Genomic DNA, 20,402 nt, shown 5'->3' on the forward strand with positions numbered 1-20,402 from the left:
TGACATCATCACATACGCCATGTGGGCATCCCTATGTGTCCCTACAGCTGTAGCAAATTTGGTTCAAATCGGTTAGACGGTTCAGATGTTAGCCCACATGCACCTGAAAAGTTTACACATCCGCCACCTTGGATCAGGGTAGATGACATCATCACAAGCTACACCACTGACGTGTCCCTACAACTGTACCCAATTTTGTTTATATTGGTCTAGGCTTTGCAAAGTTGACTGCGGGGGACAGGAGACATGGACGAATGGACACACAGAATGCCGGGTGATATAAGCCTACTGGGAAGTAGGCTAAAAATGAAGGCAAAGGCTCAACCAAGAGGGTTTCCAGACATGCAGCAAAGCTAGAGAAGGGCTAGAGAAGGCCCTAAACCCTCAGTGAGTGATCCCTGCTGTAAGGGATCCAACAGAGTAGCGGCTACCACCAGAACTACACTTGCTCCTGGCAGTAAACTGAAAAGCTCTTAAGGGCAGATCAGCCTTATTTTAATACCACCCCAAACCTACGTTATCACCTCTACCATCAACTGCCCACAATACTGGGAGAGAAGCAGCAGCCGGGACCAGTTATGCTACGCCAGCAGTGTTCTCAAGAGCCACAAGTGTATGAAGGTTGCCTTTTTGCCCAAATTATATGTTATGCAGTGCTGTTCAGTTGGCACAGATTGTAGCAGATAATTCCCCCTGCTTTACTTTCTGCTCATAGCCCTAGCAACAGATGCAGCCACTTAAGACCATGGAATTAAACAGGGGTATTTATTCTGTACATTGGTATCTATAATCAAAAGCTTCATCCAGAAAAAGGTTCAATTGATTATTTGAGCATTTAATATCTGGATTTCCAGGGTCTTTGGATGGGGTGGTATATAAACATAGTAAATAAGTCTTTTTTAAATGCTTGTATTTTTCTTTCAAAGCTGCACCACTAAGTTGCACTGGATTCTTGTTTTAACTTTTCTTGAAGCAGAACTAGTAAATCACCGTTTGCAACCTACTACATAGCAAGAGAGCTCTCTTGATCTATCAGATTTCTAAGCACACTTTAACGATGACCCCACCGCCATGGATTTCAACAATTCTCACTTCAAGTGCTCAAAAGCAGAGCTTGTGAAAGCACTCTGGCCACACCATGCTACAAGGCACAGGTTAGGTATGACTGTCCAGAGGGAGCTTTTGAATACGAGTCAAAACTGACGTTTAAATCAAATGCCATTGCAATGCACACATTGGAAGAAAGGTAGAGTGGATGTGACCAGCTGCTGGGTTACATCGTGTCAATAACTTGCACTTTGGAATCACCACAAACTGAAACCTGTGCAATGTATACACTTTAGAGCAGTGTTTCTCAACCACCGGTCCCTGGACCGCTGCCGGTCCCCGAAGGGTTGAGTGCCGGTCCCTGACTGGGAGTCAAACCCCCCCCCCCCACTGAAATCAAGGCACTCACTTCCTCAATTTTGCACATGGCACAGAAGAGGAAGAGTATCACGGAGGCATGGGACCCTTCTTGTGCCTTGCCTCCACGTGCTGCTGAGATCTTCCTATAGCTATCTTATTCCCTATCTTTACAGCTTCAAACTGTATGCGATGCGGGGGCATGGAGGAAAAAGTATGGCAGTGGGCGCCACTTGAAGGCCTGCTGGTTCTTGCATGCTCATTGTTTGCAGCCAAAGGTTGGTTGATTGAAACCCAGCTGCCTGTTGTGGTCGAGGCGCCTTGAGAGGGAACACTGTTTCCCTCTTGCATCAGTGGGGCTTGCTTGTATGTTTTCATTGGCCCCATGTAGCTTTTGAATTTTTCCAATGGCCCAGCATCCCCTCTCCATTGAGTAATCACAAGCACCTCCACTCCAGACATACTGGAGACAAATTTGTTCACCCAGGCTTTTAGATTCAGGGGTTCTCAACCTTGGGTACCCAGACGTTGGTGGACTTCTACTCCCATAATCCCGAGCCATAATGGCCAAATGCCATTGTTGTTGGAGGTTATGGGAGTTTAACTGAGGGACCCAAGGTTAAGAACCCCTAATATTCAATGTTTGCAAAAGATTCCAAATTTAATTATTTTAATGCTTATATTATTTTCATTCTAAACTGCCCAGAGATGCAAGTTTTGGGCAGTATAGAAGTCTGATAGATAGACAGACAGACAGATAGACAGACTTGAAACCCCTTTACTAACTGCTGGTCCGGGAAACTGCGCATAAAGAATGTAGCGGTCCTTGAAACTCTGCACGAAGAATTTAGCGGTCCTTGACTCCAAAAAGTTTGAGAAACACTGCTTTAGAGGACATACCGAGCATGTTTACAAGTGTCAAAGTTCAAAAAACTTCTCACCTATATTGGAAGGCCTCGCAGATTCAAGAAAGTGTTACAGATGTCTAGCTGGGCAGTAGTGAAAAAAGACACACGAAATGAGGCAGCCTCAGATACACTCACAGCCCAAGAGAAACTACATGAACACGACAGATATTGGGATGCTTTCCAGTCTTCTGAGACGTGATGGTATAGTGCAAATATTCCATCTCTAGTATTTACTACAAATTGCAGGATAGCTGATTAAGCTGTATAAGCCATCTAATCAATTTCTTTGCTATGGTATTCTAGAATATATGTCCTTATTACCAAGGAATGTGCCCTAAATTTAACCTCAGTACAAAAATGTGTGTTGAAAACCAGCCTCAGTATTATTCTTTACACAGCTTAAGTGGGGGAAGGGCCATAACTCAGTGGTAGAACACACTTGGTTTACAGAGGAGCCTAGGTTCAAGTCCTGATACTTCCATGCAAGGCTAGAAAAAATGCACCTGAAACTCTGAAGAGCTGCTGCCAGTCAATGCAGACAACAACAGGTTAGACGAGCCATAGGTCTGCCACCCTATACAGTTGCTTCTGTGTCATCCTTAAGTTGTACAACACTAAGAACTTGCATTTTATCATTGTAAATGATTCTAGACATGTGATGTAACCTGCTCGAGGTCTAGAACATATGCATATTAATTTGCAGGCCTAACATGCCTTCTGGAGTCAAGTATCCAAAATGTTACATACTGCAGACCACTCAAGACTGCTCACAGTTCAGTAAACCAAGGTCTGGTTTTCACTGGGCTGGCAAGTCTATCTGCATTGTACCACTTCCAACTGCAAGTGGGGTGCTCTCATGATGCTGCTTTGAAAACAAACACCCATCCATCCATAGGCCCACCTTCAATTTAAAATGGTACCGCTCAGACACAGCGTTACTTTCTCAGTGAGAACTAGTCCCCAGGCTGTAATTAAGTTACTTACACCAGAAGATGTCAACCTCAACACAGGGCAACCAGCTTAAGTCAGAGTACTGCAGCTTAACCAGAATATGAATCTGGTTTTTCCACTTACAGTAAGTCTTTTTTCCACTTACAGTAAATCTTTCCTCATTCACACAAACAAAAAACCCGAACAGCTTCCCCTTATTCCCTGCCTCAGGTTTAGTGTATGCTTTAAGGGAAACAGAGCAATTAGTTGAGGCCTTCAAAAATTGTCCCAATTCATGACGAGTCGTTTGCTTGGATATTTGAAATACAACTTTATTATGATCTAAACAAAAAGGAATGGGAATGACAGTAACAAACAAGATTTACCACTGAATACTGTGATGTGACTGCAGCAGTCAGATTTGTAACTCAAATGGGGAGTAAATTGCAGTCCAAAACAGCTAAATATGCAGGTCCAAAAAGAAGGAATTTTTTTAACTGCCACATTCATTCCAAAGCCCATTCTCTCTTTCAGCATCCCAAAGATTAAAGCACATGTTCTGCTCAGCTATAATAATAAAGTGGCAAACACGCTGCACCACTGACATCACAGGACAGTTGCCTATAAAACTAGACTTCTGACGCTGGGCTCCAGCTTCATTCCCTCACAGGTCATCATCCTCATCTGGCAGTGCAGTGGTCTGAGCAATCTGGAAAAAAGGACCAAGATGTTCAGTGAGATTTGAGTGCAAGTGTGTGTGCACCAACAATTGGATAACTATCCCGGGTGCCTTAATTACCTGTAGATCTTGCTCATATTGTGCTGCCAATGCTGGATCCATAACAACCTCTGGTGGTGCAAGAGCAGGCATGGCCACAAATTCCAAGTTGGGATCTCCAATTAGCTTTCTTGCAAGCCAAAGGAAAGGCTTCTCAAAGTTGTAGTTGCTCTTGGCTGAAATATCGTAGTACTAAGAAGAGAGAGAGCACATTTATAAATACTCCAGGAAGTTAACAGTGTCAGTCAGTTGTAGTGGCACTTTTGAGACCAACTAACATGCTGTAGCATAAATCTTTGCAAACTAGAGCCCACCTTGGACATGGTTCTCCTCAACGGGAAGATAAATCCCAGATCAGGGACTATCCACCACTATGTAGGAAAGTAGCATGGCAGAAGATCTGTGAAGAGGCTAAGATACTTAGCTGCAGACCACAAAGTCCTGCTTTAAATCTCACTTCTTTATTAACTCAGTAATTGGTGTCCTTAGGCAAATCACTCCCTCTCAGCCCCCACCCCAAAAAGCTGCAACATAGGTGGCCATTGTTATCCATGGACTCTATATCAACAGTTTTGCATATCCACAACTGGGTCTTAGAGACCAGGTTTCATGATCCGCGGGTAGAAAAAAAAGGCAACATCAGTCTATCTGCAGTTCTGAGTGGCTGGAAATGACCTTAGAGTGCTGGCCTATTGGGGGTGGGAAGACATGGTGATTTCGGGGGGCATGCTGAAGAATAAGATATTGTCCTTTTATTTCTTCCCCTTGTTATTTTGACCCTTTACAAAGGGGGGGGACCTAACTCTCCCCCCCCCACCAATTCCCATTGACTCAAAGCTTGTTGTTTGTCGTTTCTGTATCCACGTCTATAGATGAGAGCCCTATTCAATCTGACTTATCAGGAACTGCACATATAGCCCATCAACAGAAGATACAGAAGCAAATATTAATGTCTACAGAACAACCAGACACTTGAAGTCAGTTGTAGAGAAAGACTGATAACTATCTTGTTTTACATACAAGAAGCCCAAACTAAAAGAAAGCTTATTAGCTTACCTGCAGATTCTTCTTCCTGTGGAAGACAATTGACTTTGCTTTGACTTTCCTGTCCTTGATATCCACTTTGTTGCCACACAACACTATAGGGATGTTCTCACACACCCGTACCAAATCTCTATGCCAGTTGGGTACATTCTTGTATGTAACTCTTGATGTAACATCAAACATTATAATGGCACACTGAGCTGAAAGGTGAAACAATTTGTGGCTTTATTAATACCTAGAGAACTCATGTAATATGCAGCTGACAAAGCTAAGTTTGAACTTGTGATAGGAGCACTTATATGCACACAGAAAGAACCTGTGCTGTTACATCTCATTCTAATTTAGAACACCTGCACTTGGATGATCCAGGAGCACACAGCTTGATGCATACAATACTGTAGCTTAAAGAGCTCAATTTTATTCCAACATCTTCAAACTACAGTCTTGAAAAAAGCCCAACAGTAAATTAGATGTCTAGCTAAGTCAGTCTTGGGTAAACACACACTTTTTATTTATATCTATCTATCTATTTCCTGTCACACAGAATAATCAAACTGCAAACTTGAAGCAAGCACAGATAGGAACAGATTATCTGTTACTCCTGAAGAAACAGACCAGAAGCATATCTGCCATTAAGATCCTCTGTCTTAAAAGTCAATGCACAGACTGCAATGGACAACTGCAAAAATTCGATATTCAAGGTGACCTGACGACAGTTATTCATACCTAGTAGATCTGAATCAGGGCTGCTCAACTTCAGCCTTCCTGCAGATGTTGGCCTACAACTCCCATAATCCCTATTAGCCATGGTGGCTGGGGATTATGGGAATTGTAGTCCAACAACAGCTGGGGGGCCTAAGTTGAACAGGCCTGATAGGAACATAGGAACCTAGGAAGCTGTCATATAATGAGTCAGGCCATTGGTTTATCTAGCTCAGTATTGTCTACACAGACTGGCAGCGGCTTCTTCAAGGTTGCAGGCAAGAATTTCTCTCAGCCATATCTTGTTGGAGAAGCCAGAGGGAACCTGAAACCTTCTGCTCTTCCCAGAGCGGCTCCATCCCCCAAGGGGAATATCTTACAGTGCTCACACTTCTAGTCTCCCATTCAAATGCAATCAGAGCAGACCCTGCTTAGCTAAGGGGACAAGTCATGCTTACTACCACAAGACCAGCTCTCCTCTGGTGCTAAGAAGTTGCCAATAATAAGGATATTTGCTTTTTGGAAATAGTTGGTCAAAACAGCTGTTCAGATTACTTACCTTGGATGTAATAGCCATCTCGCAGACCTCCAAACTTCTCCTGCCCAGCTGTGTCCCATACGTTAAATTTAATAGGACCTCTGTTAGTGTGGAACACCAGAGGATGGACTTCAACACCCAGGGTAGCTGCAATCACAACACACCACTATCAGTACATTACATGTAAAATGGCATATGAATAGAGACTACAGGCTAAGGTTATTGAACCTGGATTGTCTGCAAGTGTGACAATATATGCAAGTACCACACCCACAGCTGCGCATCCCCCATTTGAAGCAGACTGAATTTCATAAACTACAAGCTTATCTATTAAGTTGTTTGGCATCTTGTCCACAAGTTGACACAGAAATCTTAAACCAGATTTCTCTCTGGTTTGGCCCTTTGAGTCATCTTGGACCTGTTTCATTCACCTGCCACCATTCTCTCTCAGCATGGTAGAAAACCCAAATTTAATAGATGTATCATAAGATTCAATGCATTAAATGCATTCAAAAGAAACACACCGCAAAGCATTACAAACACAAGTTATGCATCATTTTATACAACAGCACCATGCACATTTTTGAGTAAGAAAAGGAGTCTGAAGACATTCAACTTACCTACATACTTCTTCTCAAATTCTCCAGTCAAGTGGCGTTTTACAAATGTTGTTTTACCAGTACCACCATCACCAACCAAAACGAGCTGTTGAAAAAAACAAAAATGTTAACGTTTACAGCTAAGAATGAACTTTGCTTTAAAAAAAATAAGGACTATGGAAAGTCTTCTACCTAAAGCGCATTAGACAGCGGAAGTACTTTAATTCAAAGTAGCTACATTTCTATTACATGAGAGAAAGCCACCTTAAATGTTACAGCTTAAATATATTTAAAGCCACCTTAAATATACAGTTGCACCAGAGACAAACCCAAACACCACTTATGAAACTGTTTCAATCCTACTATAAGCTACACAGAGTAAGTGACTGACAGCTAGGGTGCTCATCTTCATAAACTAAAGCGATTTCACCCAAGCTTGAAGTGTAAACCCTGCCTGCTTTTTGAGATTGATATTCTACCTATGTAAGGACACAGTTTAACAAATGTTCTCAATTTCACAAGACACCTTGGATAGAAGGACCACTGTGGGTCACCGTGTGAAACAGAATGTTGGGCTAGACAGGCCTTGGGCCTGAACCAGCAAAGCTGTAATGTTCATAAAAAGTCATCCTGGAAAAGAATTTGAAAGACTGAACCATTCTGGTCCTTCAGGAATCCACAGAAAATGGCTATCTAGTCCAGTTGCTATTTATCCTAGGACTCACTGTCAGATCATAAAAGCAATGCAAATGACCAGGGGCATTGAACTCTACTTTTGAACAAAACTGAAATGCAAGATACTAAAGCAAACCACACACTTTTTTCCAAGTTGTAAATCTGTAGTGATCAGCATTATTTAAAGAATGAAATTTAAGACTTAGGTGTAAAGCTAACAGATCATATACTTCTAGAAATATAGGATTTCTAGAAAGGGAAACTAACTCTATATCTGTATTTTTAGAAGTATATGATCTACTGCTAGCTTTACCCCTAAGTCTTACATTTAATTCTTTAAAGCATTTTTTAAAATTAGAATTAGAAGTTTAGAGACTACTCACAAAAACTGTGGGAGGCATAAGCATTAAGGAAATGCTTTTAAATGCAGACTAGACCTTCACAGGAAGGAATAAGACAAACTAACAATTCAGGTGTCACATTTCTAAATGGAAGAAAAACAAACATGGCTGCCAACGAAATAAAAGTTGCAGCTGATCACATGCCTTTTAGATATTTAAATCAATCTACACAAATACTGTACATCTTTAAACTGATGCATTAGTATCTTGACAGAAATAAGCACAACAGTGCTTATAAAACAGCTACTTGTTAGAACCCTATTTAATGTTTTCTGTTCCACAAACCAGAACCAAAATAGCCTTCACCGATAACCCCCAGGTTTACTGATGATAAAGTCTGTAATAGATTATTAGCACATTATTTTTCCAATCAAAACAACAAAATTGTAGAGCCTCTCTGTGTTAGGGCTTTCGAAGTATTAAACCCACAAGTCACTTATCTTTGGCTAAGCCATGTCCTAGCAAAAGCTATTGAAGTAGGCAGAAGTGTAAGGCTACAATCTTTGCATAGGAGTTCCTCATGAACTTAAGTGGGCTCTCCTTCCAAGTAATTTTCACAGGATAAGGAAATATGTCTTCTGTCTCTTCAACAGACTGGATAGAAATTTAAGCCCCACCAAAATCAACACTGTTTGCTTCCAAAAACATGGAGCGAGGCTGGAACTGCAACATTTGCAACGCAGGGAACATTCCTGTGGCTCTGCCTCTGAACAAAGAAAGCTCAGAAATCGCAGCCTCCAGCCTTATTAGGCACACACACGGTCTCCACGTGCGCTGCAGCCAGGCCTGCTCCTTACCTTAAACTGCACTTGCGGTTCTCCTTGCGGGGCGGCCATGCTGCGTCTAGTAAAAGGAAAAGAGGCAAAGGCATGTGAAGCGCTATGCCCACGCCGCCCAAAGCGCGTGGCCCACACTCCATCCGGGTCAGGGAGGAAACCGTCAAGGGCGCCCTCCCTTCCTACTCAATGGCTCAGCAAAATCGGGAAGGGAATCGTGGAGAGAGACAGTAACCCGCCGCCGCCGCCAGAGCGCGCGAAGGGGGCGATGCAGGGGCCAGTCGCCGGGCCCCACGACCTCCTCCGATCCCACCGCCCCATCTGGCGGGGGCCCATTGTGGGTGGGGAGCGCCTCTCCTCGCCTGTCTCCCCCTCCCCCTGCCCTCCCTCCACAGCGAGACCCGCACCTCTCTCCACGATCTCCTTTCCCCAGCCACACGAGAAAGAAGAGGCGAAAAACACGCCGACGGGCCCGCTTCCCAACAGGCCCATGTGGCGGGGCCCTCTATGGCGGAGCTTAACCTCGGCTCCCCAGATGTTGATGCACTACAACTCCCATCATCCCCAGCCACAAAGGGCATAGCTGGCGATGGCGGGAGTGGTAGCCCAGGCACGCATAGGGACCCGGACGGGGGGTGGGGGTGGGTGGGGGCCTGGCGATCGCGCGGCCTTTCCCCGCGGCCTCTCCTTCCTTCCACCCCCGACGCCCGCCCGCCCGCGCCCCGTACCTCTCTCGCTTTTCCGCTCTCTCTCTCTCTCTGGCCGATGCGCGCACCACGCGCACGCGGCCTCCCGCTCCCAATTCCGCCTCCCCGACTGCGCACGCGCCCCAGGCGGCGGCGGCCGCCCCAGCGGCTTCGGCTCTTTTCTCCCGCAACGGCCTCCTTCAACCGCCGCCTCGAACCCCGAGCGGGCGAGCGCGCGCCAAGAGTAGCAGCAGCAGCAGCGGACCCCCCCCTTCGCGCACGCGCAGTCTGCTCTCCTCCTCCCCCCCCCAACGCGCCGCCTTCGTCGCTTGAAGTAATTCAAAGCCGCCGCTGAGGAGGGAGGCCGCGGGGCCTGCGGGGGGGGGTGGCCTTGAGGCCGCGAAGCGGGAACCCCACCCTCCTTCCCCGCGCTGCCCCGGCCCCTCTTGCGGCCTGCTGCCCAACCCGCCCCCTCTGCGGCTCAATCAATGGAAGAGGCCTAGCCGGACCGCGCGCGCGCGCTACCGCCCCTCGCCTTTCTCCCGTTTACCTCCTCGGTCGTCTTCCTCTCTCGCTCTCCCGATCTGTTCCTTTCCTCTTCTTTCTCTTTTCCTCTCAGGGAAGGCGGGCAGGCGGGCGGGCTGAGGAAGATGGCGGAAGCGCGGCGCTTCAAATACCCCCTAAAGAGAGAAAGGGGGGAGGAAATAAGAGGCGGGAGAGGGCAAGCGCGCGCAGCGACGACAGCGCAGACGCGACAGCCGCACGGCGCGGGGAGGAGCCTTGGGCCACGTGATCCGAACTCCCCCCCCCGCCCCAAAAACACCCCACCAGCAGCGAGGAGGAGGAGGTCTGTTTGAGCCAACAAGGGGCCCGCCCCTTTGGCCAGTCGCGCGCGCGTGCGTGTGTGTGTGTGTATGTGTTCCGTGGAGTTTGTGATGCTGCGTGTGGCGCAGGCGCGCACGTGTTCGCTCTCTCTCTCTTGTGTCGCAGGAGGTGGGAGGGGGCGCGCGCGCCCGAGCCGCCAGTGGGAGTTCAGGCGGGAAAACTTGCCTTGTTTTCCTCCCTTCCCCCCCCCGCTCCAAGATTCCCCTCAGGCTGTGGGGAGTAGGGTGGAGCCCCCCCGCCCCTCCTTCCCCCCCCAGCGCCGGCCTTGCGTATCGCTTCAGATCTGCTGTATGGCGTGGTGGGTGGGGGGCCGCCGCGGTCCATTTCCCTCACCACGATTATGACACACATATATACAATGTAGCGAAAGACAAAGGCCTAGACATGAAACGAGTAAAATTTAATTCCAGAATCATAAAACAGTGGTTTGACAATACACCAAATAAAGAAGCTATGAGAGTCTTCTTTATTCCCCTGTATATAAGTTTTTTGCGGGGATTACAATATTAAGCACAGAGGCTTCCAATGAGACAGATCATCCCGAAGAGGATCTAGATTCTATGTGGTGCTGACAGTCGACACCGACTTGACGGCACTTCAATCCATCCATCCATCCTTCCAGGCTCGGTCAGTCATGGCCACTCAGCCGCCCCATGGGTAGCAGCAAGGTGGGGCCAGTGAGCCCCACTTGGCTTCGGCCCCAGGCATTTCAGTGGGAGCTAGTGGCAACTGAGTAGTCGCTCGGGGTGCCGCCCTTCTGGGGGTGAATCCTTTGCCCGACTGACACGGCTGGAAACGAGATGATACGTTGCCTGCTGCTCACTTCGGCCTTAAATCATTTCAGTGGGACTTGATTTGGACTTGAATGCTACACACAAGTATATCCGTTACTTGTGTGTTGTGGCAGGAGCTGAAGCAAAGCAGAGCCCATCTCCTTTCCTGTCAGGCTTGCATCAAAGGAGTCGGGCTCTGGTGTGTGAATCAGGCTGCAGTCCACACTTTGCCCCCCCCACCACCATTTAAGGTGCCATAAGACATAATTGGGGCTCCTTAACAGACCAACATGCTACCCACCCACCCACCCTGGAATTTTGTCTGTGTCCCAGAACAGTGAATCTATAGTTAAAACTAGTCTCTCTCTCTCTCTCTCTCTCTCCATCTTCCCCACCACCCCTCTTCCCGTCTTAAGATGGAAAACACATTCAACTCACAGATGGGCAGGTGTAAAATAAAAATATGTTCTTTCCAACCTGCTTTTATTTTATTTATTTATTTGTTCAATTTCTATACCGCCTTTCCAAAAACAGCTCAGGGCAGTTTACACAGAGAAATAACAAGTAAGATGGCTCCCTGTCCCCAAAGGGCTCACATTCTAAAAAGAAACGTCAGATAGACACCAGCAACAGTCACTGGAGGGATACTGTGCTGCGGGTGGAGAGGGCCAGTTACTCTCCCCCTGCTAAATAAAAGAGAATCACCATGTTAAAAGGTGCCTCTTTGCCAAGTTAACAGGAGTATACTATATAGAATAGTATACAAATTCACAGAGGATAGGTCTATCAGTGGCTACTAGTCAGATGGCTGTAGGCCACCTCCAGCCTCCGAAGCGAGATGCCACGTTAAAAGGTGCCTCTTTGCCAAGTTAGCAGGGGTTAAGTCATATTGCAAGAACAGGAAATGCTGTAAAAAAAACTTGCCCATGCCAACTCCATTTGCTGGCCCTATCCATCCCCTATAACTGGCCCTATCCACCCCTAGCACAACATCTCTACAGTGACTGTTGCTGGTGTCTATCTTATGTTTCTTTTTTAGATTATGAGCCCTTTGGGGACAAGGAGCCATTTTATTTTAATTAATTAATTTACTTATATCTATATAAACCTCTTTGGGAACTTTTGTTGGAAAACAGTATATAAATATTTGTTGTATTCTTATTTGTCAATGTCGATGTGTAACTTACATACATAGTTTCAGCTTTTTATAGGCCTGGTCTTAACAATATAATTGCTTTCTTGGATCAAATCAGTGTTTGTCTCGTCCTTTGGTACAGGCTGTGGATCAGTGGAGCACCTGCCAGAGGTTGTAGATTGAGTCCGTAGCACCTCTACCTGAACTGGGGAAGACTCCTGCCTGAAAACCCGGAGACCTGCTGCCTATCAGTGGCGAGTAGACAATACTGAGCTAGATGGACCTATGGTCTGCCTTGGTATATGGCAGCTTCCTTGTCTGACCTTCTGTTCTCAAGAGCCAGATGTTTCTGGAAAGTTCTCAAGCAGAGCGTGAAGACCGTGGTTATCCTTTTTGTTCCTCCAGGGTTTGATACTCAGAGGTAAATAGCCCCTCAGCATGGAAATTATGGCTATGATTGGAAAGATGCTTGCACTAATCAGTAACCTGGACAATTGTTGTGATTTGGCCCTGGCAACATGGAAACTTAGCATTATCACACATCTTGGTCTTTCAGAGGGAAAACTCAGAGGTGCACATATATGGCTCTCTTCTGGGAAGATCCACTGTTCCAGTTTAGCTCAAAGTTGTCTACACCAACTGACTACATCTCTCCAGGGTTTAGAAAGGTGTCTTTCCCAGTCTCATCTGGAAATGGGGCTGGACCTTCTGCACTGAGCTACAGCCCCATCCCCTAACCTATTTTATTTATTTCATTTATTTTTTCATTTATATCCTGCCCAGAGTGGTGTATACATGGTTATGTTTATCCTCACAACAATGCAGTGAGGTAGGTTAGGCTGAGAGAGAAGTGACTGTGACTGTGTGGGCTGGAGTGTGGACGGGGAGGAGGAGTGTGAGGATGATGGAGAGAAGAGAAGGAGAGGAGAGCTGGTCTTGGGGTAGCAAGCAAGACTTGTCCCCTTAGCTAAGTAGGGTCTGCCCTAGTTGCATTTGAATGGGAGACTAGAAGTGTGAGCACTGCAAGATATTCCCCTCAGGGGATGGAGCCGCTCTTGGAAGAGCAGAAGGTTCCAAGTTCCCTCCCTGGCAGCATCTCCAAGACAAGGCTAAGAGAGATTCCTGCCCGCAACCTTGGAGAAGCCATTGCCAGTCTGAGCTAGATAGACCATACTGAGCTAGATAGACCAACGGTGTGACTCAGTATATGGCAGCTTCCTATGTGACTGGCCCAGAGTCACCAAGTGAATTTCACAGCTGAGTGGGGATTTGAACCCAGGTCTCCCCAGACCTAGTCCAACACTCCAACAACTACACCACACTGGCTTTATGAAACTATAACTATAGAATGCTTCTATTGATCCAATACCTTAGATTTCTAACTCCAGTTCCAGACAGTGTCACGCTCTATCAGTGAGAAGGCCTCACAGCATCATGCTAGGCATGTTTACTCAGAAGTAAGTTCCAATGAACTCAAGGAGCCTTCCTCACAAGTGAATTGCAGCCTGAACCCCAATCCTATGCGGGTTCACGTGAAACTAAGTTTTATTTATTATTAAATTAAATTAAAGTTATTGTTATCCAGAAAGTACCACATTTCAACTTAAAAAAAAACAAAACTCAATTAAAAATAAATAAATTAAGAATTATGGTTCCCTGTCTCCAAAGGGCTCACGATCTAAAAAGAAGCACAAAGCAGACAGCAACAACCACTGGAGAGCTGTAGCAAGGAGTTCCTTTGTAGCAAGGAGTAACAGGACTCCCCTGCTAGATAGAACAGAACCACCACTTTTAAAAGCGCTTCTTTTCTCCCAGTTCAACAGGGATTGATGCCACTGTCTCTCTCCCGTCTAAGACTGCAACCTTGCTGCTCAGTCCTAGGTATGTATAGCAGGGATTAAGCCCCTCTGGGTTCCATGAAGCTCACTCCACTGCGCATAGGATTCAGTCCTATGCACAGCAGAGAGAGTAAGTTTTGCTACAGCCTGATCCTGAGCTTAAGCGGAGGAGCTTACTCCCAGGCAAGCGTGCCCAAGAGCGCTGCCCTGCTGCTAGCCACAGTTCCCAACACTTGCAGGCGCGCACTCTACAAAGGGAGGGGCGGGGCCTTCATTTGCATGACGACGCCCCCTATCTGCATGCGGCCACGCCCTCCCCCGCTCCCGGGCCCTTTTCCTCGCTTTTCCTTCTCCCAGCTGTTTGGTTCGCAACGGGAGAGGCTGCAGGAGGAGGAGGAGTAGTGGCGCATGCGCAGAGGCGGCGGTTGCCCTGGCATCGCCTCAGCTGGAGCCCGTGAGGGACCGCCCGACCCATTGAGGAGGAGGAGGAGGAGCGGCTGGGTGGCGGCCGCCGGCCCCGAGCTGAGGCGAGCCGGCAGCGGCCGCGGAGGAAGCGGAGGAGGCGGGAGAGCGGGGCCGAGCTGAGCCGGCGGGATGAAGGACCGCCTGGCCGAGTTGGCAACGGTGAGGCGGCGGCGGCGGCGGCGGCACCAGCAGCACCAGCAGCCCGGGGAGGGCGGGGGAATGGGCAGCATCTCCCCCGCTTCTCCCTTCACTGCAGCAGGAGGGAGATGCTGCTCAGGGCTGCCTCTCCACGCCTCTTTAGCAGCAGGGCTGCCCGCAGGATCTCACTCGGAGATCCTGGCTGATGTTGGTCTTCATACGACACTTCTGCCCTTCTGGTGCACATCCACGTCCCTGGGGAAAAATGTGTTGGATGGTGGTGTATACATGCAGTGGGGCTGCTGCCATGGAGTCATTCATCTGTGTGTCTAAATAGAGTCAAGCTATGCATCCCTCTAGGATTTATTTTGGGTAGATCTGTAGGGAGAATGCTATGGAATTCAGAAATATGGGGTGTGTGTATCTGTATTTTTACACACCCACTTAAAATGGGTGGTTTTTAAATTGTTTTAAGTTTTTGTATATATTTTAACTTGTTTTTTGCTATTATTAACCACCCAGAGACGAAAGCTTGGGGCGGTGTACAAATTTGGTAGATAAATAAATAAATAAGCAAATAGTGTGTGTGTATATGTTTCTATCAGGTGGTCTATATCACCTGATATAGACAAATATATATTTATATTTCTGAATTCCATAACACTCTCCCTACATATATACCCAAAATAAACTATTTTTATTTATATCTCATATATTCGCCCTTATAAAATGTATCTTATGTATGCATGCCAAAAGTGAGAATGCTAGGAAATGCATGTGTATATATTATTTAAAATTAGAAGTGTATCTTTATGACATTTGTGTTTATATATGTATGCATGTGTTGAAGATGTTATGAAATTCATCTATATTTGAAGTATGTCTCATAGGTTTGTTTTGTTGTAAACTGCCCAGAGACAGAAGTTTGGGGTGGTGTCCAAATATAATATGCACGCATCCTTACATAATTTATTTTGAACAGTAAGGAAACTGCTCCTCTCATGCATGCACTTGTATTTGTATTCTATTCTTTATACATCTATACATCTTTATACAATATTTTATATGGTGAGGATGCCGTAAAACTCATATATAATCTCATTATATTATGAGTGTGTGTGTATAAACTATTCACTTATGAATAATGCAAATATCTTTACTGTTCTTAATTTTATATGTATTTCATTTTGTTACCTGCTTTTGGGTGTTCATTGCAAGCAGAATCTAATGGAATACTAGTGCTCTTAAATATGTGTATGCACATATACGTGTAAAAGTGGAGAGAAAGATACGTAGGCTGACATCCAGCCTAATGTTCTGTGTGCCAAAACACATCTTGTGTGCATGAGAGATGGGTAATTTTCTCCAGTCCCTTTGGCTTTGTGTGCTTGTGGCTCCCAGATATATATGCCCAAGGGTCCTATAACTCAGTAACCTAGCTTCCAGAGACACAGTGGGCTGTAGTGGTTTCCTGCTCTCTGAGAAGGAGGTTGAAGACCCCTAAGGGCACTTTCGACCCTAAAGTTCTATGATTCTGTGCAAAAGGAAGGGGAGATTGTTTTTCAGTGCACACAGCATTAGTCTGGATGTCAGCCATTGAATTTATTAATGTTTAATTTATATTCCAATTCTTCAGGTTAAAATCGGTTTTAAAACCACTTAAACACAAATACAAAAGCATTTAAAAAGAGCATCAGGAAAAACATTTAAAATAACCAGCAGAAAACCACATCATTTTTTTTAAAAAGTGCAGTGGTTAGCAGAGTGGGAAAGGGCTCTTGCATTTTTTGCCAAAGTGCCTCCCGCCTTGAAAAATAGTGGAGATCTCTGGTATATGCCATCACTGTTCAGGCTGCGGGGGTGGATAATTACTGTTGGGGTGTGGTGTGGAAAAGATGAAGCACGAAGCAGGTCTGGATGCAGGTCTGGATGCGGGTGTTTGGGTTAGGCTTTGTGGAGGGGTGAGGGTGGGGGGGCGGGGCGGGCCCCAGAGAGCAGCTTGTCTTGTCTGAGTGTTGGCAGCCTACTAAATGGTGTCTGTATTGAGTGGAGAGCGCGGATTCGGAGTCTGCATTTGTGGTGTCTCTGTGTGTGTCTGACAAGCAGCACATCAGTGGCTGGTGAGGAAGTTGGGCTAAGGGTTCGGGAAGCAGCATCCAGCATGGGCCGTAGCCCCTTTGGGCAGGCACTAGGATGCTGAGAAGGCAGGAAAAAAAACAGGAACTGGGGGTCAGGAAGGGTTCCTGTGCAGTGTGAGTAGTATGCAGAGGGAAACCAAATGGTCAAGCTGGAATGTTTTCACATATAAAGGCAGACTGGCAAACTCTGAGTCAGTCTAGGTTTGGTTGGATTTTGGGCGGATCTCCTCTACTTCTAGCCCCTTGTTCTTCCTCCCCAGCCAGAATGAAGCCCACATATGTGCAACTGCATTAAACCCCCTTCACTCTTGGCTCTCTCCCCTTCCCATGGCTAGCATTCTGGTTGTAAGCTCCTTCCGGCAGGGGCCAAAGTCAAAGGGGTAGTGGCGGGCGGGGGAGAGAGAAGAATCCTTGGCCAAGGCATGCTTTTGTCCATAATCCATCGTTAACCAGATTTCTGCCAAGGAATTGACTCCTCTTGTTCATTACAGAAGACGGTTGTGTTGTATTTTCTGCCCATGTGCTTGTCAATGATGGAAATTTCAGAGAGAGACACAGGCGATTTTTAAAGCAGCAAATGGAACTCCATACAAGTATTACCTGCATACCAGAATGATGCTGTTAATTAAAAAAAATAGTATCAATTTATTGTTCATTAACAAAGCAGAAATATAATGGACAAGATGTTTGGGCTTCTTCAGTTGCTTTGATGTTATAGGAAACTGTTATTTCTGATAACATGGGAGCAGCTGAAGACGGCAGAAGCCGAAACATCTTGCCGGTTATATTTCTGCTTTGTTAATCACTAGCATATTTAGATGATAGATAGTGCTTTGGTTTGAGCCTATGGCTATACAGTGTTTTTCTCGCTGTAAAGCACCATGTACACTCAGGACACTGTGCAATTAGTATTGTAATAGGAATATTATTATCAGCTTCACACAAATCGGAGAGGGGATCGTCCAGTGAATGACCCCTTGAGACAAACCTTTAGATCTCTGAGCTGCCACAGACTCTCTTCCTAGTTTATTTTCTCGGAGGAGGACACAGAGACATAATCAGTTCTACCAGATGGAAATACTTCTTCAAAGCTGCTGAATTCTGAGAGGAAGTTCACTTTTTCTCCATCCCCACCTTACTGCTTACTCGGGTCTGAAGTCTTGTAAATGACAGATGAAATGGTAGGAATGGTATTGGAAATCTATCCCTTCAGACTGCATGTTGAGGGTTTGCGTGAGAGTGAATCCTCCTTCAAGGGAAAAAACAAACCATTCCTACAGGGCATCCCCCCAACCCCAGGTCAACCATGTCTAGAGGAAGGCTGGGCTGCAGTTCCCCTCCTAGTATCTATCTGTGTGCAGGGATTTTTTATTTTTTTGTTTCTTTTTGAGAATCATTCAGTCCTATGAGCTCCCACCTGCAGTTTGAAGCGATCCAGTCCAGACAGAAGTTGACTTCTTCATGTGCTTTTTCCCGGTAAGAATGAGGCATCTGAGGAACAGGAGTATCTCTCCTTGAATCAGCATCATTTTGCCCGATTACTGATTAAATTCTTTCTCCATTTTTAATGTGGAGAGTTAATTTTATTTATTTATCATATTTTTATACTGCCCTATATACAATCTCAGGGGGGCATGCAATTTAAACCAAACAACAACTAAAACCTAAAAATCATGTGTCAACAAATTAAAATTATCATCAATAAAACTTTAAAACATCGTAAATACTTTTTATTTAGAACTAAGAATTATTCATCTGTTTTCAACGTGTTTAGGACATTAGAATCAGTATGTCTGCCTATTTACCACTGGTTACAAGACTGTATATATGTAACATATATACTTTTCCTTCTGCTTATTCTTATCTCTTCCTGGGGTGGGGGGAGCTGAAGGGGAAAGGGAAGTGTTAAGGATAATAACTTTTGTTTGACATCAGAGCCTTTGTCATGAGAAAAACAATACTTGGTTTTTTTCTGAAAAAGGGAAATGAGATAAAAATGAGTCTTGAGACCAATTTTCTCATGGCTGAGAGAAAATCAGGATAATGATCAAAACTGTTTTAAATGTGAAGGGTTGAACATTTAACTACATAGCTAGGAAGTGTTTAATTGAGAAAACATTTCATACGCTAAGTCTCCTAAGACCGCATAGGAAAGTTCTTGCTGTATAAACATTTTCCCTCGTGTCTGTTAATGCTCCAAAAGTGCGTTCTATGCCTCTGCAATGAGTCATATGAGAAACAGAAGGGAAAACACAGTTTATCCTGAAGGGGGATGTAAATCAACACTGAATTGTGTCACTTATTTCTAACTGTAGGTCAATATGTTAATTGTTTTGAAAATGTAGTTTTACGAGTTGAAAGAAGGCTGGCATTGAATGATAGCTTCTTGCCAATTGTAGTCCCATTCACATGGTGTAATAAGCTCTTATAACTAACTTTAAGGTTGAACTGCAATCGCTTCACTGAACGGACGAGCTCAAATGACACAATGCCTCTGATTTTTTGCAGCGTACGCAGAATGAAGATGGAGAAGTATCTGTTGTGGTTGAAAATGACCATTACATGGAGGACTTCTTTCAACAGGTAAAATTCATGCCGGGGAGTATTGTAATATTAAGACTATACTTACAATATTAAGTATTGTAGCTGTTCTTTTTCTAGTCATTTTCATGTTAGCTTCTTCTTTCATTCTGGCTTTATACAGATACCAGTGTGTCCCCTACCCCGCTATACTGCCTGACAAGAGCCCTGGGAATCGTGGTCTTGTTAGAACTGATACAACTTGTTGACATCTTAAAATGCCCTCAGAGTACAATTCCTGGGGTTCTTTACAGCCAAACCCATAGCAAACTGAAATCAGTTTGTAGAGTGCGTGCATTTCCTCCCCTGGGTATACAAACCTAACATAACCTATATTAACTGCAGTCTTTACCATTCTGTTTCTTATGAGATTTAATAATCCTTGCCTGAAAGGCAATATTTTTATTTTATTCTTGCCAAAGAAGCCGAATGATGACTTGTGGGCTTCCCAGAGGCACCTGGGAGGCCTCTACATGAAGCAGGATGCTGGATTATTATTTTTTTAATTTTATTTTACATTTTATATCCCGCTCTTCCTCCAAGGAGCCCAGAGCGGTGTACTACATACTTAAGTTTCTCTTCACAACAACCCTGTGAAGCAGGTTAGGCTGAGAGAGAAGTGACTGGCCCAGAGTCACCCAGCTAGTATCATGGCTCAATGGGGGATTTGAACTCGGGTCTCCCCGGTCCTAGTCCAGCACTCTAGCCACTACGACACGCCTTTGGCCTGATCCAGCAGGGCTTTGCTTGTGTGCTTATGGCTAGCAACATACACTGCTATAAGCTGCCACAGCAGCTAATGGAAGCATATCTGTGGAATGGAGCTAGAAAGAGACTTGAGCTCCCCTCCACGATACAAAACCTCTTGAGAGATTGTTCACAGTAAAAGAATCACACCAGCTGCTTATGTTCAGAATCGTGCAGTTCTGCAGCATTGGAGAGTGTTGACATTGGCACAACATAACGTGTTGCCCTCGGCTTTACTAGCATGAGGATGTAACAACGTTCC

General features: G+C 45.4%; 2 protein-coding genes across 9 annotated transcripts in view; one reads left to right on the forward strand and one right to left on the reverse strand.

Annotated features, from left to right (window-relative positions):
- Positions 1-3,548: 3,548 nt before the first annotated feature.
- Positions 3,549-10,249, reverse strand: RAN (RAN, member RAS oncogene family). 3 transcript variants are annotated; one of them, XM_053279512.1, is made up of 7 exons: positions 9,992-10,249; positions 8,777-8,822; positions 6,925-7,009; positions 6,326-6,451; positions 5,077-5,264; positions 4,042-4,212; positions 3,549-3,951 (listed from the first exon to the last, which is right to left on the reverse strand). In XM_053279512.1, exons 2-7 carry the CDS (start codon positions 8,813-8,815, stop codon positions 3,907-3,909), a joined length of 654 nt encoding a protein of 217 aa, XP_053135487.1. In that variant the 5' UTR covers positions 8,816-8,822; positions 9,992-10,249; the 3' UTR covers positions 3,549-3,906. The 3 variants fall into 3 exon arrangements, with proteins under 3 accessions (XP_053135487.1, XP_053135488.1, XP_053135490.1); XM_053279513.1 differs by lacking the exon at positions 9,992-10,249 and adding an exon at positions 9,484-9,662; XM_053279515.1 differs by lacking the exon at positions 9,992-10,249 and adding an exon at positions 9,163-9,296.
- A 2,129-nt stretch (positions 10,250-12,378) lies between these two features.
- The window catches only part of STX2 (syntaxin 2), a 29,246-nt gene continuing 21,222 nt past the window's right edge, over positions 12,379-20,402 (forward strand). The window contains exons 1-3 of one of the 6 annotated variants that reach the window (XM_053279509.1): positions 14,418-14,696; positions 18,215-18,289; positions 19,322-19,396. In XM_053279509.1, the coding sequence (XP_053135484.1) occupies positions 18,275-18,289; positions 19,322-19,396 (90 nt within the window). In that variant the 5' untranslated portion in view covers positions 14,418-14,696; positions 18,215-18,274. Of the gene's footprint in view, positions 12,656-14,049; positions 14,116-14,197; positions 14,697-14,726; positions 18,290-19,321; positions 19,397-20,402 lie in introns of those variants that run through there. The other 5 variants (XM_053279511.1, XM_053279510.1, XM_053279507.1 and 2 more) reach the window with 5 other exon arrangements.

This window comes from Hemicordylus capensis, chromosome 15 (assembly GCF_027244095.1).
Source record: "Hemicordylus capensis ecotype Gifberg chromosome 15, rHemCap1.1.pri, whole genome shotgun sequence".
Classification (NCBI taxonomy): domain Eukaryota; kingdom Metazoa; phylum Chordata; class Lepidosauria; order Squamata; family Cordylidae; genus Hemicordylus; species Hemicordylus capensis.